The 25654-nt window shown below is 38.0% G+C and overlaps 1 protein-coding gene across 5 annotated transcripts; it reads right to left on the bottom strand.

The window, feature by feature from the left end:
• Positions 1–1398: 1398 nt before the first annotated feature.
• Positions 1399–17955, bottom strand: IMPACT (impact RWD domain protein). 5 transcript variants are annotated; one of them, XM_061360520.1, is made up of 11 exons: positions 17845–17955; positions 17021–17149; positions 16221–16273; positions 15177–15239; positions 13169–13254; positions 11562–11690; positions 11187–11284; positions 8128–8201; positions 6189–6279; positions 3411–3545; positions 1399–1595 (listed from the first exon to the last, which is right to left on the bottom strand). In XM_061360520.1, the coding sequence occupies exons 1-11, from the start codon at positions 17908–17910 to the stop codon at positions 1527–1529; spliced, it is 993 nt and encodes a 330-aa protein (XP_061216504.1). In that variant the 5' UTR covers positions 17911–17955; the 3' UTR covers positions 1399–1526. The 5 variants fall into 5 exon arrangements, with proteins under 5 accessions (XP_061216504.1, XP_061216505.1, XP_061216506.1 ...); XM_061360521.1 differs by having other exon boundaries at positions 11187–11281; XM_061360522.1 differs by lacking the exon at positions 17845–17955 and adding an exon at positions 17256–17519.
• Between the last annotated feature and the right edge of the window lie 7699 nt (positions 17956–25654).

Below are 25654 nucleotides of genomic sequence, written 5' to 3'. Positions count from 1 at the left end.
GAGTACTTTTTGGGGAAAAAGGAAGAACATTTTATTATCACAAGTACAGATGCTAAGGCTGAATCCAAAAGTTTTACTATGCAGACAAAGTAATGTAACTGCATAAAATTGCTTCAGTAAATCAACACAGGACCTATCAGCCAGGAAACCAGTGTTAATTTTTAATTGTTGGGTTTTTTTTTTTAATCACATATTTTAGTGGTACTTTCAGAGTTACTGAAATTGATAAGGACTATCTCTGTTGCTGCATCAAACTCTGGAGTAGCTACTTTGATTAGATAAAGTTTGCCTTGGGAAAGATTTTCTGGTGTACCCATGATGCAGAACTACAGTGAGCAGTTCAGTGTAAGCCCGTATTGGAAAAATGTTTATCAGAAACTGGTGGTCAAATAAGCTAGTCTTACAAATACACCTTTAAACTATGTCAGTGCCACTAGAGAAACATCATTAGTCACAACCCTAACTTTACTATATAAGCAAAGTACATAAGGTGTACCTAACCTAAGAAACCACCTGTAACTCAGCTAGTGATTAATGGATCACAAAGTTTAGACATTAACTTGAAGAAAAAAAACCCTACACATCATTGAAGTCCATCCTCCCGAAGTGGCAGATAACAAAGGAATGTTAAAAAAAATATCTAAATGTCATCTAAAGAGCAGTATGACAATTAACTGACCACAAGTTCTTTTAGGTCTTTTTGTTCTGCATTAAAGACTGGAATCCATTCATAAAAGAGTGGAAAATTGAAACACTTGTCTTCTTCCCACTCTACACCAATGGAAATCACTTCAGAAAGTTTACTTATGTTTACTACTGGCTGTATCAGTTCGATTTCAAAATCCTCCTTTGTTGAAATTATTGCTTCCTTTAATTATGCAACAGTTAATCCTTAGCTTTTCAACAGGCTTATAGATCCTGACAGTTACAGAATGATCCTCAAAGAAATTCTGCAGTGATTTCTTCACATTTTTAGTCCATCACCCATGCTTAATCTTTCTTATGTCACCAAGCGGGCTCTATCTAGCATGATCAAGAGCTGCACATGCAAGACCATGCTCTCCAAGGCCAAATAGCACTGGGCCACACACTCCCTTTTAGGTAAAGTCTAAAACTTCCTGTGCCCTGCTCTAAGAATGACTCCAGTCTCACCCTCAATACAACAAACTAGGGCATTCAATTCCTAATACAAGACGTGCTTGAGATTGAACCCAGGAGTGGAGAAGATAAATAATATACATTTTAAATTAGTCAACCATTGTTCAGGGGAAGGGGCTGGGATGGGAAAATGGTTCCAGGTGTTGCAATGCTCTCATAACAAAGAGCTGAAGTGTGTTAAGAATACAGAAAACTTGTGCCTAAGCTCTAGTTCAGAACAGCAGAAGAAATAACAGAAGATGAAAATATATCTATAGCTTTATTATTTTCTGAATACAAAACGTCTGTTGTATTGTATAAGGCAGTAACTCCACATTTTCCTTGTATAAATATGTGCAAAATAATTTTTTATAGTTTAAAAAAATAAATTAGTGTTCTGTTCTCTTCTTGTCCTTCCTTGTCTTTTTGCTCTTTCCTGTTTGTTTAGATGACTCTTCCTGAAATGAAAAAAAGCATTTAAAAATTTAAACAACATTCTTATATACAGTGAGTATTCTCTCAGGGTCACCCATGAGAACTAGTTTTAATATGAACAGTGTTCACAGTTCACTGGGATTTATGAAAGTTTTGAGCTGTATAATACCAATCCACTCGGTTTTATTAATTTGTCTGCTTATGTTGTTATTTAGAAAATTCAGCCTTCAGCAATGATAAAATATATGCCAACAGAAGCATATAATGTAAAAATAATCTAAGCCATTTCCACTCAAAGAAGAAGTTACCAATACAGGAATACTTCTCCACACTACACTGCAGAACTTTTATTCTGGATACGGTCTTATCAAGAGATAAGACTGTACACCACTGCATTAAAACTGCTTCCCTAAGTAAAACAAACCTATTGTGGGAGAAACAGTAGTTGTGCTGGATCAACACTGTCATATACAGCATAGTCTTGACTGCCAGTTCTGAAAAACAAGACTTTTCTTCAGTAGGCACACATTGCAAGCACTCCCCAAAAGGGTGAAAGAATCGGCCACTACATCTGACAGAACGTGAGGTATTTTCATCGACTTTTTTACCTTTTACACATGGGAGGGAAATGGACCCTAATGGAATATTTGAACTCTACTGTTCTGAAGAGAGTTAGCTGAAAAAATACTCTTTTCAAGAGTCACATCTATGGTACTAGAACATTAATTACCACAAGTTCCATCTGCTATTTTTCTGATGGACATTGCTAACAAAACATGTCAATACACAACAAAGAAATACAGTCTGGTTTGTTAAAATAGGAAAAAAAAAGTAATTTTTGGTACTAAACCTTCTCATGAGGGTAAATGCTTAAAAATCTGGTTAGTTTCCTTTTATTTTGTAAGCAATGCTTTCAAGTAAGAGAACACTGATAAACTGCCCAGAAGGTAAATCAGTAAGTACATACAAGCACTTCTAAAATGCAAAAAGTACATACCTAAAAAGTGCAGGGCGAGGAATGGGAAAGAATGCTCAGCTTTCAGCCACAGCAATCTTAGATACTTTCATATGTAAAGGGAAACTGACAGTTGCATACTTTTTCAAGTAATCATCAGTAATTATTTCCTACTGTCTTAAACTTTATTGTTAGCAATTACCTATGATAGACATACCTAGTATGCTGTTCTGAGGATGAAGAAATGTTGGAAAAAGCAAGAATATTAGATGATTAAATGACCTAAGTCCCTTAAGAAGCAAAATGCCATTTAAAGACATTTGGAACTTTGTCTCCTGAGTTATTTAAGCTCCCTTGGATCATTTTCCCATAATCTTTTTCTCTTAACAGTCAATGTTACTTTGAATTCTTCTAGTTTAGATTTTTTTTTAATGGTGTCTATCATCTACAATTCTGAAAACTTCTTTGGGTTCAACAAAGCTTCCGATTTTCAAAATGCCTGCTAGTTAGAGGAATCCCCAAGCTCAGTCTGCCTACACACTAGAACTGGTGGCACAGCTAAGTATGAGGAGCAGCAGCTTCCAGTTTTCTGAATACAAAGAAAGAGGCGCTTCTCTTTCCCATTCTCCTGCAACCCTCAAATTTGTCTTCTGGATCAATGTCCTCAAATGCTGCTACCCCTCCACTGCACATCTCACACTTATAAACCAGGTCGCTAACTTCTTTGGAAGTTCTTTGTGAGTGTTTGCACTGATCCTATCAGTGCATCAAAGCAATCAGGGGATGACACAGGTAGAATTACTTCACTTCTTGCTTCGTCAAACAGTGACAATTTACTCAAGTTCATATACAAATGCCTTCATTCTAAGTGGCAGAAACTTACCACTGAAGGTACATAGTTGTATTCCACAAGTAAATTCCTTGCACAATTGTTTATATGTTTAAAACGATCTGGTCCCAGGAGAATACCTCCATACCAGCGGGACACCACAACTAACACATTGTGGACATTCAAAATCTGTTTGAAAATAGAAGAAAAAAGGAAGAAAAGATGTTGTTATTTTTTTAATTGAATTAGTTTTACTGTTAACACCATGTGAAACATGGAAATTTACTATCTTACATTTTTAACAACTTACTATCAGGTCTGTGTCACACGTGTTATCAGAGGGTAACAAATAATGACAAGTCAGCATTTGTGTTAAGTTTCCCTCTAAAGCTCACACCCAAAAATAAATTCAAAGTAAAAAGAGTCAATATATCCCTCAGAAAGGGTGCAAAGCTATCTCCTGTGCACTATAGTTGCTCATCCACGTGTCAAAAGCTTCAGGCATTACTTCAACGGAAAACTACTGTGGTACATTTATTATTCTCTGATACGATGAACTATTTATTTCCAGAGAACCTCTGTCACTAACCAGACATTTCTGGAATCGGTGTTGGATGAGGCCAATAACAGCAGGGGGAGAGGCATTATGCATATAGATACCTAAAATGCCATAAGCTAGTACTGTTGCCATGTTCCATGTGGAGGACTTAGCAACTTGGCAACCTAGCATGTGGATAATACATATAAAATCTGCATTTCCCAGGTTTGATGCCTAATCACTTACAACCAAGCAGTTGCTGTCTGAATTCAAAAAGGCATATATAAAGTTCACAAAAGTTAAAATAATTATATTAGCAGTTAGGACTGAAAGGAACTCAATGACCTTTATATAGCATTTTTAAGACTGTGAGTAACAAAATCAAGTAGAGTTAAGCAGGAGTGAAAATTCCTTTTACTGCAATTAAGGGCAAGAAACGTGGAAGGCCTTCAACAGTTTTTATGCTTCACAATACCTAAAAGTGATTTGGCTAGACTTGAAAACCACCATGCATTCCACCTTGCAGCAATTCCTTCCTCAAGATCTCCCCATCATCGGCAAGCACAAGTAACACCAGGAATGCCAACTGAGTAGGTTTCAGAGAGAAACACACTTCTTTGAGCAACCTGGTCTGGAAGGTGTCCCTGACTGTGGCAGGGGGCTTGGAACTAGATAATCCTTAAGGTCCTTGTTCATAGTAAAAACAGGATGCCAAACACAGTTGGTAAATTTCTAACTCTAAGTTTGAAAGAATTGATCTAAAATACAGTTTCTTGTAACCAGAAAGTGCTACTTTGACTGAAATGTTAGGTTTATCTGGAGCGAGATAAGATTTCTATTGCAAGAGAATAACTATAACTACAGCAACAATAACTGTATTAAACCAACTAATTTTCATGCCCATATTGTATGTCACAAGTCCTTATAACAGAAAAACTACAAGACCTATGACCATACGTAAATCAGTCATAACCTACTTTAATCTTTTCCACAGGTGAAAACTGCACTTCTCTGATCCCTGTAGCAATACTCTTACAAAACAAAATCATTCCCAGTAACTAGGACTACAGATTGAGAGAGATGATCCCTATGACTTAGACACATTCACATTTGATAGGGGAAACAATGTCACTTTCTAAACTGTATTTTTATGGAATGGTAAGTGCCTGGACACTTTAAGCCTGACAGGTCTCGAAAGTGTACATTAACATGCTCAGAAAAAGCTGATAAACTCAGAACAAACTGACGTACAGTACCTGCAAAATTGTTTCTCCACATTATTTTCATTACAATAATGTTTTCATTTACCACATATACCTGCATATATTATATAACATAAGTTTTCCTTCCCAAGTTAGGTTTGAATTACTTAGGAAGTTTCAAAAAGCTCTAAATGAAAAATCTCAAAATATTTCCATCAATTACTTTTTTTTTTCATTTTTCCAGAAAAAAAACTTTGAAATAAAAAAATAATAATAATTTAAAAACACTCTAATACAGTTTCCAGGAATAAGAATACAACACATGAAGCAACAAAAAATGTAAGCAAGCAAAGGACAGGAAAAGAAAACTCCTGTTTCTGACAGGGACATCAATTTAAAAATCAAAATTAATAACAATACTTCGTGTGCTTCTATAACTGACCTGAGGCACTTATGATGCACCCAGCTGTCCCCTGTAATTAATTTCTGTTTTCACTATGGCTCACATCATGCCAGTGAATCAAAGTTTATCAATCTCAATTCACATTTAGTAGCAACTTTCTCAAATAAATATTATTTCAACATTAGAAAACTAAAGTATATGTAAGTATGAAGGCTAAAGATCCAGAACTTGAACAAAGAAAGAGAAGAAACTGTCAAAACAACTTAAACCCTTCAATTCCACTACCTTTTGCATTTAAAGCTCCACTCTGCAAGCTCAAATATAAGTGTATTTTTTTACAAAAATTTGAGGAAACTAAATGAAAGGCTGTGCGTAGCTCAACTCTCACATTCTGTCAGTCAGCTTCTTCCAGTCTTCGTTTTCAATACACCTTACACCACTCAGTAAGCACAGGAATCAAAACTTATTTATCTTTTAAAACATCCGAACTATTACTACCACCACCTGTTTCTGATCCAAGACTTGGAAAGGCTGTGGGTTGGGGTTTTTTCTCACTTTTGAGAAAGAAATCATCTATTTGTCTACAAGGACAACAGTAATTAAAATAATCATATACAAGTTTATTTACATTATGGTGGTTTTTAAAATCTGTTCAGGACTTCCAGAAGTGAAAGATTAATTCCTGTAACCTGCATAAGATGAAGGAGGCGTCCACCTGCTGCTGTCTCCCCATCATCTTCACAATCTTGTAAGAATGTCTGCTTATCTTCACAGTATATCCTTAAAAAATAAAAGAAAGAAAAAGCCTAACATAAAATAGATTAAAAAAAATGTCAATCAACTAAGTAACATTTTGGCATGATTAATGGTGTATCAGAGATTGATGAGGGGGGTGAGGCACTGGAACAGGTTGCCCAGAGAAGTTGTGGACACCCCACCCTTGGCAGTGTTAAAGGTCAGGTTGGATGGGGCTTTGAGCAACCTGGTCTAGTGGAAGGTGTCCCTGACCATGGCAGGGGGGTTGGAACTGGATGATCTTTAAGGTCCCTTCCAACTCAAACCATTCTATGATTTATGATCTTTTATACACACGTGTATCAATTCTATTTCTCTGCTAAGGACACTTACATGAAAACAGGATGAGGCTTAGGCTAAACCACAAATACTTATCTGTACAGCAGAACAAGCTTTGAGAAGCCTTTATTTAGACTTTAGCTACTTCACATTTACAATGGTAATGACTCTGGAGTTAAGTCCCTAATCATAAAAATTCTTAGGTTTTTAGCCTAATAATTACACCCAGCGGAAACCAACTCTATCAGACAGAGGTTCAAATTATGGTACACACAAACAAGTTGTAAGAACTTGGACAAAAGCATTACAAGCAATCAGTTAGGTCTACATTTCAGCAGTAGTGTGAAACTTAGTGAAATTCACCTTCAGATTCTCCATGCCACCGCCTTCCTCAGGGGACACTCCAGGAAATCTGGGGTGAGCAGGACAGCTGCTCAGCTCTAATTTTCCAGAAGTAATGCTCTGAGGTCAACTGTTTGTTACCAGTTGATTTCATAACTTCCAAACTTAATTAATAAACACATGATACAATGACAAAGAAGCTTTCAATGAGAAAAATGTACTAAATGACAAATACGAATCAAAGTTTCTGTTGTTTTTTTAAAGTTTATTTAGATAGTATGAGTGAAAGAAGGCAGATAATAATCAGCAACAACAGAAATCCCTTCTCTTCAAAAACATTTTGCTTAGGCAGATTTTTTGGTAAAGTAAGCTTTCACTTGCTCTCATTTGATGATTCATTAGGATCATGCCAGGATGTGTATGAATGGATCAGTCTATAAATGCTTTTTTAAATGACTAGTTCTCCAGTAATGAAAGGGGCTCCTTTTACTGTCATTTATATTCCTCCGAAAACTCACATCACTATCTGGACTGAGAACAATTCATTACACATAAGCTGTGCTCACAGAAGTTGCCACAGACAGACCACCTTATCTAGGTGTTCCTGCTCTGGCAGGGGGATTGGACTAGATGATCTTTTGAGGTCCCTTCCAATCTCTAACATACTGTGATACTGTGAAACTAGTATTTACCTGTTTCTCATTTTCCCTGAAGTTTCTGATATTTCAGCTGAAATTTCGTATGCCAGATGTCTGCATCAGGCTTTATGTTTCAACTCTTATTTCAACTAAAAATTTTAAGCGATTTCTAAATATAAGGTTGGGGGAAAAGAAGTTACTTCACCCATGTAAACACACATTTAGTTCAAGATGTTCTAGCATTTCCATATTCACACATACTATGTAAAATATAAAAATACATGTTCAAACCCACTTTCAATCTTTTTTTTTTCACTAATGCTGCTTTAGTATCTTAACATATTTCCTTCTATATGTTTAACTTTCTCGACCTCAATTCAAAATAAAGCCTAAAACTTTTACCATACAAATAAGAAACTCACTCCCGTAAAGACTTAACAGCAAGGAATTATTTAATGAATTCATCTTTCCTCGTGTTCTTTACTCCTTTATCAAAGAATGCTTAAAAAAAACCCGAAACCAAGCCCCAAAAAACCACAGCCCCCGAAAAACCAAAGCACTCTTCATCTCTCACCTGTATGCATGTATATTGTGGGTAGCACTTGATATTTTCTTATTCTCATATAATTTTTCAAGAACTCTCTTTACCTTTAAAAAAACAGAGATAAGATTCCTTTTAGAATGGGAATTTCATACACACCATCTCACCTCTGTGATGCTATTATTATCTCTGCTAAACAATTAACTCCTTAATACCAAAAAGAAACACCTTTTTCTTTTTTTTTGCTTTTTTACACTTCAATGTAAAATTAGTATTTAGTGTTGTAACTCAAGAAGCGGCTTCTCAGTACTCGATTGCTAGTTTCAAATCATTTTTCTGTGATACTGAGAACAGCTGTTCCTTGAAGGAATGTACCTTCAAAGATCACCTAGTCCAACCCCTCTACAACGAGCAGGGACATCTTCAACTAGATCAGGCTGCCCAGAACCACATCCAGCCTGGCCTTGAATGTCTCCAGGGGTGGCACATCCACCACCTCTCTGGGAAACCTGTGCCAGTGTTCTACCACCCTCATTATAAAGATTTTTTTTCTCATCTCCAGCCTGAATCTCCCCTCTTTCAGTTTAAAACTATTACCCCTCATCCTATCACAACAGGCCATGCTAAAAAGTCTCTCCCCATCTTTCTTACAGGCCTCTTTCGCTGAAGACGCAGAAGTGTCGAATCGCTTTACTACACAAGAGATGGTAAGATTAAAAAACATTTTTAATCAGAATGAAGTATCAATTACACCTGCTGACTTTTTCTCAACTATAACACAAAGCTGTAAGCTGGAATATAACACAACTGCTTTCACCTATTTCAGGAAAACGTGTGATGTTTAGAAAGCTCTATTATGTTCTGAATTTCTCCCTCTCCTCAAACATATTTTTTTTCCCCAGAGTTTCCATTTCACAGAAAGAATAATGATTACAAAAAAATTCCATTATGGGTCTGAAAGAGTCAGTATTTCCCAGAAAAGATATTCCCACCATGTTCATCCCTCTGATCTTAAGAAGTACCAAATTCAAAACATTTATCAGTATCAGTTCATCTTCTGTTTTTAATTAAACAAGCTAGCAATTGTTCAACCCTTTCCAATTTGGTCTAGCAAAAAAGAAAGCTTTGATCAAGACACTGCTTTAGCGCATAATAGAAAAATCAATATTACTTTGAACAAAACATTACTGAAGTTGAGAAAGCTTGGGAAAACATGCTTGGTGAACAAATTGCCTTCCATTCCAGGGAAAAATGTCTCTGAGGAGCAATCAATATACATATTTAATTTCTGTCTTAGCTATACTGTGCTATTTGCAATTCTTCTGGCAAAAATTCAGAAATTTGCAATTACAAATATCACCTCAGATGAGACCTCTATGAAAAAACTCCTATTATTAAGAGAGAATGCTGCTTCAGATGCCTGTTTTTTCCTTTTCCTGCGCCCTCTATTCCCCAAGGGGAATATTGAAGAAAGGCAACAAGTATTAGTTAACACACTTTCATAAATATATTTCAATATACGGACTTAGGGTACTACGCATATTAAATGATCATCACCTTTGACATTACTTATTTGTCACCTACCAGGCTCCTAAAAACATACCTTAATGATTCATTATGTGTATTAGCAATGAACCTCCAAGACAGAGATCTTACAGCTAAGCTATAGTTTATCCTTTTTCCCATTGTAGCTCCTGAGCCTTTTTTTTTCTTCTGTTCCAATCTCTATTATTCCTATTTAGGAAATTAAGGGATGCAATTCTTTACATGTCAGTGAGGCATCTGTTCACAAAAGATGTGAGATGCTTAAACAGACCAGCTCTTCTCACTTACTAAATCAATGTCAAATCCAAGAACCACATAACTTTCAAATGTCAGAATAAGCCAAAAATGAGACAAGAAAAAGCAGTGGCACCAAATTATAGCCTGCTACCTGAAATATGCCTATCACTTTCTGTTGAACACTAGCTAAGGTATCTAACCTACCAGTTAGAACTATTCTGCAACAGACATTCACTGATGCAATGCCACCACCTCAAAAGTTCTCCAGGAAGGATGCAGGAAACTAAAGACCAACAAGATAACAAAGGGGAAGCAAAACAAAAAAAAAACCCCACAGCTCAAAACGTTACAGCTTTTGTATAGAGAAATATACCTCAAAGCCCTGTCAATCTGTTAATACTCTTCCAGGGACACTGAACGTGTAGTAGATCGAGATCACCTGGGATTTTAAAATGCATTTGACAAGATCCTTTACCAAAAATTCTTAAAATAAAAGCTAGAATTGTATAAAAGGAAAGATTTTCTCAAGGTTTAACTTTCAGTTAATGACAAGAAAATATGAGTAGTTCAGTACTTTCTCCACTAAACAGGGATCATCAAATGAGACTGATGTCAATGAATGCAAAGTGATGTACAAAGTGACTTCAAACTAGTTATTAGCATTTGTAAAAAGAGATCCTGGAGTTATAAAAGACATTTCTATGAAAACACCAGCTCAGTGCTCAGTAGAGGTCAAAAAAGTAAACTGAAAGGTAATACTAGAGAAAAAACACGGAAAACAGAAAAACTCTTCAGGCTACTATAAATCTTTCGAATGACTGCATCTTCAGTGCTGTGCTTAGTTCTATTCTGCATCTCAAAGTCAGAGCATGCATTATATGTACCAAAAGATACTGGGGGTTTTCAGCCCATAAAACCAGAAAACTAAGGTCTATTAAAACTGATAGATGTCTATGAAGTCCAACTGCACAGAGAAAGTAGAGAGGTGCAACAAATTTTTGAGTGACTGGATCACAGCAAACATGGGAAGGCGTATTTTCATACAATGCTGTGGATTCTAAAAGTTAATTCTGGTGCTATGGGACAAATTCCATCTAATAGTAAAGAACAGCAGGATGCACTGGCAGAGCGGATATGTAGAGCTATTTATTTGACAGTGACAGCAAGAAACTGATGGTCACTCAGACAATATTAGCACAGGAATATGTGAGTACAGACAGACTGACATATCTGGCTAATCCCAAATATCTCAGTAACATTTTGTCAAGCTCAAAATACAGACAGAAAAAGTAGTACTGATCTCTACTAACTTGTCTGGGTGTCACCACAGGAGCCAGATGTGCCTGGAAAGTACTCCTTCGATCTGTAATTGGGTTTCCATGATGTATGGGTGGCAGTTCTTCATCTACTGATCACAAATAAGGAAGTGTTTGTTTTAAGAGTGCTGAAAAGATGCATATGGCTACATAAGTAAAGAATGTCTCTACTTTAAAAAACGGATTTGTTGAAGTAAAGACAGAACCATCAAAAATTATGTTGGTTTATTTTCTTCTTACAATTGTTTTTAATCCTTAATATAATTTTAATGTTACTAATTTTACTCAAAAGCTGCATAGACAACCAGAATCTTAAGGCCTCTCTCTTCTAAACTATTAATCAGAATTAACAAGGGCATATTTTTTTACCTTCTTGACTTTCAGATGTAATGTAATTTAACATTTTAATTGGATCTTCATGAATGGGCTGACAATCTAGGTCAAAATCATCTCCACCATCTTCATCAACTTCTTCACTGGTTTTCTTAATATCTGGTTCTGTTAAGACAGAAGTAGTAGACTTTATTACACATTTTTTTGTGAGACAAGACAAAATTTCAAATTCTTTTTCCCTAAACCTCTGGCTTTTCAGTTCAAAGTCTGTCATTAAAAAATTATGAAACACAGAACAGTAAGTTGATTACAACAAATTCCAGAAGTTCTGACTTTAGAGTTCAAAATAATCTGATGTTTCACAAGAACTCCAGTCATTTACTGAACATCTGGAGAAAAATGTGCAGCTGTCATTCAATATCACTTCATGAGGTTATAAAATCGTTATGTTTGAAATATCTTTCTGGACATGCTTGAAGCACTCTGATTCCCAAAATGTTATTAATCTTCATGCATAGGACACACAAAAAATAATAGTCAATAGCAAAATAGTAAGTATCACACAAAATTTGTGCTCTGGCAACTGCATTTATAGGGAATCTACCATAGACACATGTTAATTTAGGGTGCGTATGTGGTGTTGCTGTAGTTTTTGTAACAGAGGTATTTTCCATAAAAAAGCAGACTAGTGATATAGCATGTTCAAAAAGCCTAGAAAAATCATTAGATGTATTAAGTAAAAGCCACAAGGTTGCTGGCAAAATAAGCAACAAATTTCCAATACTGTCAGTAAAGTTTTCACTTCTCAGTATCCACTCCTTCAAGTTATGTCAATAAAAAATGGCTTTTTAAATATCTGTGATGTAGCAACAAAATGCACAGCTTATTGAAAACTAGACCTTATCAGGAAGCAGCACTGATTTTTTCCATCCCCTCTTCAGTCTCTTATTCCTCACAGCACTGACGTAACATCCATGATACAGAAAAATACTTCTATTTCCTTTTGCCACAACTGCATGCATACATGGCACTCATGCATTTCACAGCAATTTAGCATTTTAACACACAAACCCCCAAACAAAAATAAACCCCACCACTTTCTGAAAGTAAAACTGTGAATTTACACAAATTCTATCACAATAAGAGTAACAGCAGAAGAATCACTGCAACTCTAATGATGATATACTTCTCATCCCAATATAGTAAAATTCAATTAAGATGGAATACTTGGTCATTTGTCTGTATATTTCACTGAAGTTTATCTTCTCTTGAGGCTAATCCAAATCCTCCAAGAGTACACTGAACAACAGAAATTAATTACTGTTATGAATAATTCCTTTACAGAACAGAGGACAATGCATTATACCTGTATGCAGCACTCTGCTTTCATGCAAGTAATTTAATTTCCAAGAGAACTAAGGACCTTGTTCTAGTTCACAGAGGCCACCCCCTTTTGTCTCTGCTGCTTTTTAAAAAGGGAAGCTACCACTGTAAAACAACAAGCCATATGACACAGGAGACTGTTGTTTTATGTTATTTAGATCCAATACAAAACTGGGCATAAAACTTTAACTTGTAATGAAATCTTACTTTGCAGTTTAACATAAAGTAAATTGAGAAAGAACATGTGTTTTCTGAAGTACCTGGATCTGACGACTGTGCCTTTTCAATCAGAACTTCTCGTATCTTCTCCACCCATAAATAAAGTATACTTTCACCAAGGTTCTGTCTGGAAGTTAAAACTCACAGTGAATGATAATAATTTTTGCAGATTTCACTTGGAAAGAACATCAAATAACATACATGTTTCAGACACGCAGAAATGTAACATTAAAATCTAGTGAGATACAGATCTCAGGCTTGTGGAAAGTCCTGTCTCAGTAGTTCACTAAGCGAAATGCATGATACCTGCATTACTATATACTCTTTGTGGCTTGCTTTATTTTTATTTTTATTTAACATTAGAAGCACCAATGCTGAAGGAAAACAGGCAACTGACAGAAGCTTTATGGATATTAAGGAAAGGGAAAGCAACTGTGTAATTAAAAAAAAAGACGACTGGATCTCAGTATTTTGAAAAGAATACTAAGCTAGGATGCCTTAGATCTTGCTCTAGATCAGTTTTCTCTACAAAAATTATCGTACCCCAGGGGTGAGCTCCTTCAGGTGCTCTGTGGCTGTATGGGACTCTTCCCCCTCATCTTTGGGAGGGGGCTCACAAACGTCTCTTCCCTTCTTCTCTCCCCCCTCAAGCAGTCAGTGCACACATAGCAGAGGTTGTTCTGTTATGGCTGGACTGTGATAGTAAGTCAGTGGCAGTAGACACAGTGGAGCATTGGAGTGATATGCTAGAATATGGGTAACTAGCAGTGCTATAAGACAGGGATGTAAAGATTCAGGTCTAGGAGTCCTTAGAGGGCAAAGGTGTGTATTAAGGTTCTGGTGAAAGATAGGATGCACATATTTTTTACGTGCACATTCAGAGTTAAAAAATGCTGCCTTAAGGTGCAGCAGGACCCAAGCATCTCCAAATATATTTAAAATGGTACCCTGAAAATCTGTCTTCATATTTTAATATGTTTTTGAACTATGCATATTTGTCTCAAAAACAAAACTACAGATTTAGGACCGTAGGTAACTCTTGGTTTCTCATTAATTTTATTCCTACTTCCACCATCTGGGGTACCATGCAAGTACATACTGGTGACAAAATTACCATAGAGCTTTTCACTTAAAATCCTCATCCATTTTTAATACTTTAAATTCAATTTTACTTGCTTATCTGTTGCTTAGTTAGAAAAGAAACCCAGTTAATCAATGCAATTGAGTAATTACATTAAAAAGAAAAAAACCCATGCAAGCTAAGTGCTCTCTTTTAAATGGCATTAGAAAACTTTTCTTATGTTCAGATTTCAGTATTTTGGGCAGTCATGAGAGTCATGTGCTTCCTTACGACATATTTTCATTTCATTTAGTTTATATTATCTTTGGGATCTAAAATAATTAAATAAACCATAGAAAATACCTAAATTTACTGTTCAAATTTCACTGCAATTCAAAACTGTACAATTTTAGTACCCTAAATGTTCCATTTATTCTCATGCATTCATTATGCATTGTTGTTGGCTACACACTGTGATAATAAACAGTCCGCTGTTACAGAGCTAATTAATAGATTCTACATGAGTTTAATTTGCCTTAAAAATCTACTTATCCCTTAGCTATCTTTAAAGAAAGACTCTTTTGCCACTTACACTCTAAGACACAAATGTCCTACAGTTTAACTACCAAATGCAAAATAGATGCAGGAATCTCGTACTTCACAGCACCAATTCATAAGCAATCTCACAGATTCTAAAGGGAATCTATTCTATTAAGAATCAAAATGAAGCCTTCTATCCTTACAGAACAGCAGGTCTAAAGAATATAAATTTGTTCAAGTTTTAACACAATTTGTCCTTGCAAAATGCTTAGTAAGTACACAATATCTTTAAATGTTAGATTTATAAAATAAACCTGCTGGTTTATGGCTATGGCAGCAATCACTTCACATACACTAGTTCAGGCAGATACTTCAGAAGGATACACTGAGTAGGGCATGAAACTGAAAATACATTGTCTCCTGTCACTATATGCCAGTCTCTAACTTACATATATATTTCTTCCAAGCTATTTGCTAGTTCCGTATAATCTTGTCCTCGAAGCCAAGGAGCGCTAGAATGAAAACAAATACAATGAAAATTGTGCCTATGCATCAATTCCAACATCTCAGCAAACATTCATTTTAAAGTAAATGTGATAAACACCTCGAAAAAAACCACTGTCAATCATTGACACTTCCCAAGATTCCAGCTGCAAATGTCTTGGTAAAAGCATGATCACGCAGTTCTCCTTCAAGACTCTTTGACTGGGCTGCTTTTAATTTCTTAGATGAAAAAGCTAGATCATTTTTCATAGTAGGCCATTGTGACTCCAGAGTCACTTTACGTATTATTTGCTTACATTTTCCAACTCCTTCAGCACCATTGAATCTATTACATTTAGAATGCCCGTTCAGTTCTGCATCTGTATCTTCCTGGTCTCATGTTAAACTATAAACTTTGCCTCAAATTTACCAGCAACATTTTGCATAGCCTTGTCAATACTGATAACCAAAACTCAGCAAATATGCTGTGTGTCATGTCCTGCAGGACCCTCTGTCTTCCACATCAGGGACTTACACATCTCCATTCCCATCTCATGTACATGTCAGGAGACAAGGAGAGCAGGGAAAGAAAATAGGAAGATAGCACATGCCATGGCTGCATGCCAACAAGAGTCAGCACTCAGGTGAAAAACACATCTTTGAGTCTGAAACAAGTACCCAAACAAGAGGGGTATACACAAGGAAGAGACAAGACATCACTCCAACACAACAGGCAGCAGCCACCATACCTCCACAGTCCAATTGCTACCTTGCCACAAAATAATGCTGCAAGAGTTAGAGATAAGGGAAAAGAGCAACCTGTTACAGGGAGCTCCATAATATGGCTAGCACAGGAGAAAGGATAGAATATTCTTGCTGGAAACATCCCTCATCCCCACTATACTTTAATTCAGGGATTCATCTTAACTAAACCTCAATTTATACTGCAAGCAACTAAAAGTGGTAATTCAGAAAAGAAATACAAATGTTTGAAAGAAAACTTCACTTACTTTAGTTGATAAATAGGTGGCTCTGCAGTTGGATATCCTGGCGGCAGAATCACCTGAAAAACATTCAAGATAAGTATTCACTCGACTACTCTCAGTTAGCTGAGCTCTACTGGTGGACTCAGAGGTTGAGCACTAGGACTACAACTAGTGTTACAAATCAAGAAAATAGTTGGCTATGTTATTGCAGAATGACAAGAAAACCTGGATATCTGTATTTGGGATTTCAGTGATGGTAATGCATACATACATTATATTTCATGGTGCAATTTTCTTGGAACAAGTGCCATGAAAAATAAAGTGCAGAACAAATTTTAAAGAAGCTGCACATGTTGCTACCGGACTTCTTTAAGTGGCAGCACACTTTGGCGTTTCTTCCACTACGTGAACTTACTGGTTTCAGTTCTGTAATCATAAAGTAGCAAGTTACTCAATTAATTTGATCCAATTTTTTTTTTTGCCTCCATGTTTTTCATAAAGTAAATCTAGAAGCAACTGCAGCAGATTCACTCAGATGTCCAACACAAAGTCAATATAAAAAATATTCTAGAAATTAGTCTTGGGAAAAAAACACTGGAATTCATTTTTGTCGGGTGTGGAATCAGGATATGTAACTACTAAAAAATATCACAAGCATATTAACATGTTACAGGAACAACCACTGATGTCTATCACAGATTCCAACCAAAAGCTCCTTAATACATCTGAATAGGTAATGAATCCTATTTAAAAGGGTTTCCTGAATGCGCAAGACTTTGCTGCATCAGTCAAATTCTGCACCAAACTGCTTAACACTGCCTTACCTGAAGACAGAGGGTCCATTTTGGTTGATCCAGGCAATCATTAATCTTAATGCAATATATTTTTTCATCTTCATCAACAACACACCAATCTTCACCATATATGGATGAAAGGGCTTCAATTTCATCAATCTAGAAAATAGTATTATGCAAAAAATAAATAACCTCTTCCAGGGCCCAGAGCCTTGTGTGCCAGTCTCAGTTTTAAGTCTTGCTCTTCCACAGCTTATTTACAGACCTGACAAGATTTACTACACCAGAAGGCCATAAATACTGTGGATCCAGTCCTGACTCACAGCGTAAGTTACCTTTGCTCAGTTTTCTCATACACACAACAGCTTTTGTATTTCCATAGATAATCCTGTAATTCTCAGCAATGACAAGGTGAGCAGAGCCAGGTGGATCAGCTACAACCCATCCCTGCGCCTCCCAACCAGTGCTGCTCCTGGCTGGGCCATCCATCCCCCTGAAGGAAAACACCCCAAGGCCTTCGTGCGAGCTCTTACTAAGGAACAGTGATAAAAGTTATCCACCAAATTCCCACAGAAATCGGAGAGCCACCTTCCACGTGGAAATGAAACACCTGGAATGGGTCTTCAGTGCGAATGTGCGGTCACCCACGGGTGCTGAGCAAAGCCAGTCCCGCCGCCGCTCAGACAGCACCGCCGGCCCTGGGCAAGGAGCTCCTCCTGACACGGCCGGCGCTCACCAGAAGCCACCGGAACCCACTGCTTTCGAGGCGGCTCTCACGCTGCCCGTCCGAGGGTGCCGCGGCACGCCAGGACCCGCGCTGCTCCCGGCAGCCCTGTCACCCCACCGCCACTCACTTGCTGTTGAGCCGCCTCCGTGTCCCCCGCCGCCATGGGTACCTGACGGGAGCAGGGAAAGGGCATGCGCCGAAGGAGGAGGTTGCGCAGTGGTGGCTGTGAAGTCGCCAGCCTTTCTTCCGCCAGCACGCCAGCTCGCCTTTCTGCGCCGACTTCTGCCATGAGGCGCACACAAAGCAGTTATATTTCAGTGGCAATTATACAGTCATGTTTGTCTTGCATTCATGTCACTCAAAACAAGCTATTTGCATTCTTATAATTGCATCATTTCTTCTAAAAAACGACTGACCAAAAACATAGGTTTTTCCAAGCAGGTTCCATTAAAGTTATATAGAAATGCAGTTAGTTTATTTAACATTGACAAGATTTATGTCTCTTATCTGTTTTAGACAGCACTGATAGGTAGAGATCTCTTTTTGCTTGAGCGTGAAGTATGGATGTCATCTCTTGCAGTTCATATGTTTTCTTCCAGTGTGTTTTTATAGTTGTGAGGAATACAAGGTAAAGTTTGTTTTCCTTTTTCTCAAAAGCTGGAAGATTCTGTGCCTGCTCTGGAGAGCAGGATTAGAGTTCAGAATGATTGTGACAAATAAGTCACACGTTCTAAAACCAAGAAACAGCAATACAAAAGAAATCCCCTAGGATGCAACAGAGTAGAGACAAAATCAGCACTGTGTTATCTACTGCATATATGCAGGATGGAGAAATACTGGTTTTACAGCAGTTCCACAGAAACTATTTGGGAGTTACTTCCAAGCTAAACATTTACCAACAGTGCCGTGCTTTTGCTTAAAGGAGAACCATCATAGCCAGGATGTCCAAACACATCTGAGGCAATGTGAGACGTGAGGTAATCCTGCTTTGCATGGAACCACTAAACCCCAGCTGGAATTCTGTGTCCAGTTTTAGGACTGCACTTCAACAAGGATGTGCAGTAACTGAAGTCTGGATTAAAGCAATGAAATCAGGCAAGCCTGAATTCTGAAAGGACTGGAGTTTGTTAAAGAGAAGGCTGAGAAACACAGGCATCCTTAATATGCTACCGATTGCAGCATTTTTCCTCCCTCTCAAATGCAGGAAAGATGTGATATACAAAAATTTAATTTTTAAGGTTGTTGAGAGATTCAAATCATGCTATGGAGAATTTGCCAACAATGAAGTCAGTCATCCTGAGAGAAGAGGGGGGGTGGTGTGATAATCATCCTCATTTACACACAAGCTGTTGCAAAGATGGGCACGATACTGTGTGCTGGTGAAGCAACATGTTACCTTACATTACAGGAAGGAAGATTCAGATAATCAAGCAGAAAAGCTAAGCACTGAGGACTTATATAAGCTGTCATCTGTGCAAGGTCTAAAAGAGGTTAGGCCTGAAGGAAGCTGATCTTGTCTTGGGCCAAGAACATGGGATAGATTGCTGTGAATGCAGGAATTCCTAGAACATTTATGTGAATGTATTCTTGGGCTTATAGTTCTATTGGAAATTAGATTACTGTTATTAACTGTGACCCTAACTTGAGAGCTAATTTGCCTTAAAGAGAGAACTATGATACTACAAGATATTTTTAGCTTTCTGATAGCAACTTCTATATAGTGCTTGTGCTTTTGTAAGTTGCTAGTTTTGACTTAGCTGAACAAGCGAGTTTACATGACTACATGCATTATTTGTTACTAAATAACTTAAAGTTGTTACTGACTTTTTTATGATTGTTGTTGTCTATAATCCATATAAAAGCATTGATAGGAAGGATTTCAGCAACCTCCCAGGAAAAAACTGTACTGGATAAAAAGACACAGAAAATAAATCACTAAAACTGTATGGACTGTAGACATCTTTGACAGATTTCTGAGGATTTGTAATTTCCTTTCATTGTCAGTCATATTTGTGATAAGTCTTACTAAATTGAAATGGAGATAAATGTAGTTAATGAATCTCCAACATGTTTATATATACTAAATTAATAACAGAGTAGCTGAATTTATGTGATGTACAGGAACATTTAACAGCTAATTAATTTGTCTGTATAAAATGAATATTCCCTTAAAGCCAGATATGAATTATCCAAGATAATTCAAACTTTCAAACTAAGGATAACAGTATAATAGTGTAATGCAATATTTGGAGTCTTCCTTCAATACGTAACTGAAACTTACTATTCTTTATGGTGAGTCATCACCCAAACCAATACTCTTCACAGCAATCCATGAACTTTGATATTTAAAATGGTTACCAAATCTAATCTTTGGTCCTTCAGTTCTGTCTTTGTGAAGTACAGATAGCAAATGAAAACACTTAGAGCTCAAATCAGTTAAGCAAAAGACCCTGAAGGTCAAGAAGTGACCCAAACTACTACAGGGTATTCAAATTCTTTGTTCTGTCTTGTCAGGGAAAGATAATACACTGGGAAATTACTGATGCCTTTCTGGAACCAGAATCTAATCCTAGAGCACAAAAAGCTTAAACCAGATAGAAATAATATTCACAATGCTAAGGAAGCAGTATTTTCCCAGATGGCATAAATAAGGACGTTATTTAAATGCAATGCATGTAAGAGCTCTCAACAATTTTAAAAGAAAAATTCCAAAATCATAAATGCTTTCTGATTTAATGAAATACTGCTCACATTCTACTACCAAATTTGTCCAGAGGGGGGTGGTAAACAGCCACATTTTAACGTTGGGGGTGGGGGGGTGGGGGGGTGGAAGGATGGTTGGAACTAGCAGGAAATGCTGTTCTCCCTGTGTATATAACTTTAGCCCATGTGAGCTTTATTTGTAGCAGATTCTATTCTCTCTGCTAGTTGTTTTGTTAACTTTATGATCTGAAACTTAGAAACATTAGATCTGTATAATAAACCAACATATTACGTATATGATGTTAGGAGGGCAGCATAGAATTTGACAGCACAAAGTAGATGCTGGTTAGGAATAAACAGCCACAGTTGATATGAGTGAAGAATTCTGATTTGTGACTAAGACTCACATATAAAGCATACATCAGGAATAGTATAGAACTAAGAAATATAGAAGAACTAAAACATTGCCATAAAATATCATTAACACTGCTTGATTTTGCATACAACAGTTCAAGCAGCATGGTGTATTTGCGACTTCTCTTTTATAAATCAGAGAGGAAGATTAAGAACAAACAAGGGCACTGACATGTTATGTACTACCTGTTATCGCCCTCAGTTCTGTATTCTGGTTTTGAGCAGGATTTTCTTCTACTGAGACTCTGCCAGTACTGTAGCTTTATATTAACAATAGCTTCATGAGATCATTAAGTAACTTACCAATACAACAAAATTTTCTCTGATGTTCCAATTCTACTTTATATATAATATAATTTCAGTCTGGGTTATGCAATAAGGAGAATATATCCATTTAAACATAAAGTAGTTCAGCTGATTTCGCTTTCATAAGGATGTGTTTTGCTACAGTGTGGTCTAAACTGACATAAATTAGCTATAAGCTTCATAGTTACTAGCTCTCCACATGCAGTTGATTTATTGTTTTGGACCTAAAGCCAACCCAACTAATTCAACCACAAGAACAAAAAAGTGCATTCAACAAGCCTAAATCTTGGTGTAAGACTACATGTTTAGTAAGACTAAGGGGAAGTGTGACTTACACCTTCATTAAGAATGTTTCTGCTCTTTCAGCCACAACCCAGTTGTATGCTGGCTGTAACAGTATACAGTTGTATTTTTTAGAACTAGAGAAATCCAAAGAATTTTCCATAAAGTAGTAAATGTGTGCAGGTTTTAAGAGCCTCCTGGCAGAATACATGGCATTTTCTCCTGCCATACCAGTATTCAGATAAAAGGGGCATGTTAAAATGAACTCTTCTCTATTTCAAAGGTTTTTATTTGTTTTTCTGCTAGAGGATACCTCCAGTAACTGCCTAAATTTACTCCCACACTGCTTTGAGCAGCAAAAAGCGAGCATTCCTAATCTCAGCAGTTAATCTGGCTCGTGCCATCTACAAATTAACCACATTACATGGTTATTTCCTGCAAAGTATGAAATAAATATCAGCAACAGACTCACATATGTAAAAATTCCTACAGAGTAGTTCAGAACTACATGAAAATTTGCTTTCATTGCTCACTGGAAGTTGCTCTTGGTAATCTAAGAAGAAGATCCACAGGAATCATGTCTAAGAATGAGAAAGGAGAAGGAAAAAGAAGAAAGACAGAGGAATAAACGCTGGACGGAAGGAATGCCATCCAGAGGGACCTCAACACACTTGTGAGGTGGGCTGATGCCAACCTCATGAAGTTTAACCATGACAAGTGCAAGGTCCTACACCTGGGTCGCAGCAATCCCAGGCACAGCTACATGCTGAGCAGAGAACAGATTCAGAGCAGCCCTGCAGAGAAGGACTTGGGGGTGCTGGTCTATGAGAAAATGAACATGAGCCAGCTTCAGTGTGTGCTTGCAGCCCAGAAAGCCAACCGTATCCTGGGCTGCATCAAAAGGAGCGTGACCAGCAGGTCGAAGGAGGAGATCCTGGTTAGACAAAACCTTGGGTGACATTGCTCAGTGTGAGGTGTCCCTGCCCATGGCAGGGGGGTTGGAACTAGATGATCTGAAGGTCCTTTCCAACCGTAACTATTCTATGATTCTATGAATAAAATACAAGAAAGACAAGTTATACCTAATAACATTGCTCACCACCTGTTGACTGATGCCAGCCTGCCCCCAACTACTGCCAATTGGTACTCGGACAATTCCCCCTTGTTTATATACTGGGCATGACATGCTGTGCTATGGTCCCTTTGGCTAGTTTGCGTCATGTGTCCTGCCTTTGCTTCATACTTGCTTTTTGTGCCCCTCCTCACTGGCAGAGCCCAGGAGACTGAAAAGTCCTTGATCAGGGTAAGCACTACTTAGCAACAAGTAAGACATCTGTGTGTTATCAGCATTGTTCTCATACTAAATCAAAAACACAGCACTGTTCCAAGTACTAAGAGGAAAACTAACTCTATTCCAGCCAGAACCAGGACACCAGTATGCTCTAATCTGAAGAGAACAGTGTCAGTGCAATAAAGAGTTGTTATACATAAAATTGTGACGTTTCACCAAGGGTAGGAACACAAATGCCAAGTAATTCTTAAATGTTTGCCAGAAGTTCTTCCTTAATTCATCCCTGGATAAACCTCTAGCAATGTAGGTCAACTCTCTTAGTAGGAATGGGGGTAGGGAGGTGCTGCTTGTCTTCTCTCAGCTGCAAATGGTATGTTGCAAAATGAGACATGATCAGCATCTTGTCTTGTATAGTTGCTAATGATGACGTCAACCACAATAGTGTGGTTATTATTTTTTTTTCATTTAATGACAATGGAGAGTGGCATTATTTCAAAATTTCCAGCTGAATTACTCATAGGGCTTGGTTGCCTGTAGCAATGAATTCAGCTAGTTGATTGCACACTACGCCCAGCAGAAGCTCCCTCCCTAGGTAAGTTTCTCCTCAGGAAGGGCCATGGCCTTACAGCTTCAAATTCTGCAGTCAGGCTGCCCCATCAGCTCATCCCTGAATAGAAAGGGGATGTAAAATATACTGTACCATGAAAATCACTGACAAAACAGTTCAGTGAGTTCCATGCAAGGCCGTTGCCTGTGCATTCAGCCCTGATGTGGGAAACATTTCATGCTTTCTGCATCACTAACTTCAGCATGTTATATGAAAGAGGAAAGACATTAAAGGAAAAAAAAAGATAAAATGATATTCTCAAAAGGGAAAGAAGCCTTGCTGTCAGCAACACTGTTTTTCTCATTTCCACTTAAAAGTCCAAACCACACTGGGTTATACTCTGGGAAGTGCAAGGAAGCAAAACATCGGTGAAAAAAAAGATGCCCCTTGAAGATGCTGGAAGCAGTGGGAGTATAGTGATCCTGACCAGGCCAGCACTGGGGGTCACTGATCTGCAGCACAAGCTACCTGAGCAGGCCCAGGTTTGTGCTGGCCTGCCTTCAGCCTGTGTGGTGGGGCTGAATTCCTTAGCTGCAGGATAAATTCCACCAGCTCCTTATCCCAGAAGAGCCTGCAGGCAACTCCAGCTTCGTGCAGGCAATTACATCATGGGCCTGGCCTTGCCTTTATCTAGCACTGCAGCAAGAAGTCCTCATGTGAACATCTTTTATAAAGAGCTGGTTTTGTTCAAGAAAATTAAAACAGCTCAAATGACCAAGGAGGAGCTTCCCTCCATGGATGGGATCTGTGCGGTGTGCTGTGGGAGAAGTCCATCCAGCGCCAAGCCAATGCTGCAGGAACATGGGGTTCACAGCACCTGAGGTGACATTAAGATTTACTTGCAATGTGCATTACTCTTCTCTATTTTGTCTTTTTTAAACAGTAATTTTATTAAGCTATTTGTCGTCAGGCCTTTCTTACTGAGATTCAGAGAAAAACCCTGCATTGGCTGGCTGAAGGATAAAGCTCTGCACTCTAAACTGTGCTGTGTTGCAATGTTAGTGGAGTAGGGGGATGCTGATACTTTCATTTTATTACAAAATTATATGAAGAATATTATAGATATTTTATATAGTATTTGTGTATGTAAAATACAATACAAAATAAGACAATGGAGCTTGGTTTTACTGTGAAGTTTTATTGTGAGCAGTTACGGCATTATGAAAAATGGCTCAAAGCCAGATACAAGAGGAAGAAATAAAGGGAAAATAACTCGGACAGACTGATAACAATGGCTGAGAGTATAAGAGAAGATACGAGCATGGGGATGAAACAGCTAGTGCTCTGAAAGTAAGGACAGCAACTTGAAGACCTGCTCCTAAGGAAAGTCAGAGTGGTTCTTCACTGAAACCTCTTGGATGTCACATACTTATTGCTGAAGCATCCCTGGAAGCAGATCTCTTTAAAATAATTAAGTGTCTAAACACAGTGAATTTGTGTTCTCTCTGCAGGTGTGGAGGTGTTCCTTTTCTTCTTTCGGTACTTTAGTATTAAAACAGCTATAAACAACACAGAAACACATAGCGTGCCTCATTATTTCTGTCTTAAGAGTTTCCCAAGAATTGCTCAGGTTTCAACTTGCCCACTTTTGGAGCAGGAGTTTCATCCTAATCTTTCGAGATAGTTTCTCATGGTACCTGTGGCTCCTGCCCTGCCTTTTCAAGCTCTCCTTCGGCATATGACACAGACTCAGTCATGCCTCAACACCACAAAGCTTCCATAATAAATTCCTGCAGAATTTCAAAGGCACACTGGGAGTTTGCAAAATGCAAACCCCTTCTCAGGTGCTAAAGGCAGAAAAACAAGTTGCTGGCTATTGACTTCAGGTGAAAGGTGCAATAGAGAATAAATAAGGGCAGGACAAACAGACAGGAAAGAGGAATGGATCAAAGGGTCTTGAATGGCGTGCTTTACTTTTTTTTGCACAGCAGTACGCAATCTCTCAGGTTGCTTTTGGCCATGCTGCTCTTAGGAGCAGTGTGTGCATTCACAATCTATTTTTTACTTGCACCACTTTTGTATAGGAGACCGAAATGATTCCCAAGACGACCCTTTTTCCCCGTGGTGATACATCTTTCTTGAACTCTCACAGTTCCCTTCTGAGACGTTTTGCCCACCCCCTCCGCATCTCTCCGAACGCCTATCCGTGCCTTCGCTTTCCCCGGGCTGGCGGCTCGCCTCAGCAAGGGCTGGGGCTCTCTCAGGGAGTGCAGAGGGGAGCCCAGGCCATGAACCCTACTTCATCCTTCGCGGCTCTTCGGCCAGACCCCTATCCCCGGCCTCGCGGGAAGGAGGGGGCCGGGACAAGGCGGGGCGGGGCTGCGCTAAGGGGGC

Source organism: Neopsephotus bourkii, unplaced genomic scaffold, assembly GCF_033783945.1.
Source record: "Neopsephotus bourkii isolate Nb327-2 ecotype Australia unplaced genomic scaffold, CSIRO-AGI_Nbou_v1 NB_1027, whole genome shotgun sequence".
In the NCBI taxonomy this organism is placed as follows: Eukaryota; Metazoa; Chordata; class Aves; order Psittaciformes; family Psittacidae; genus Neopsephotus; species Neopsephotus bourkii.
This window is presented reverse-complemented; position numbering and strand designations above follow the sequence as displayed.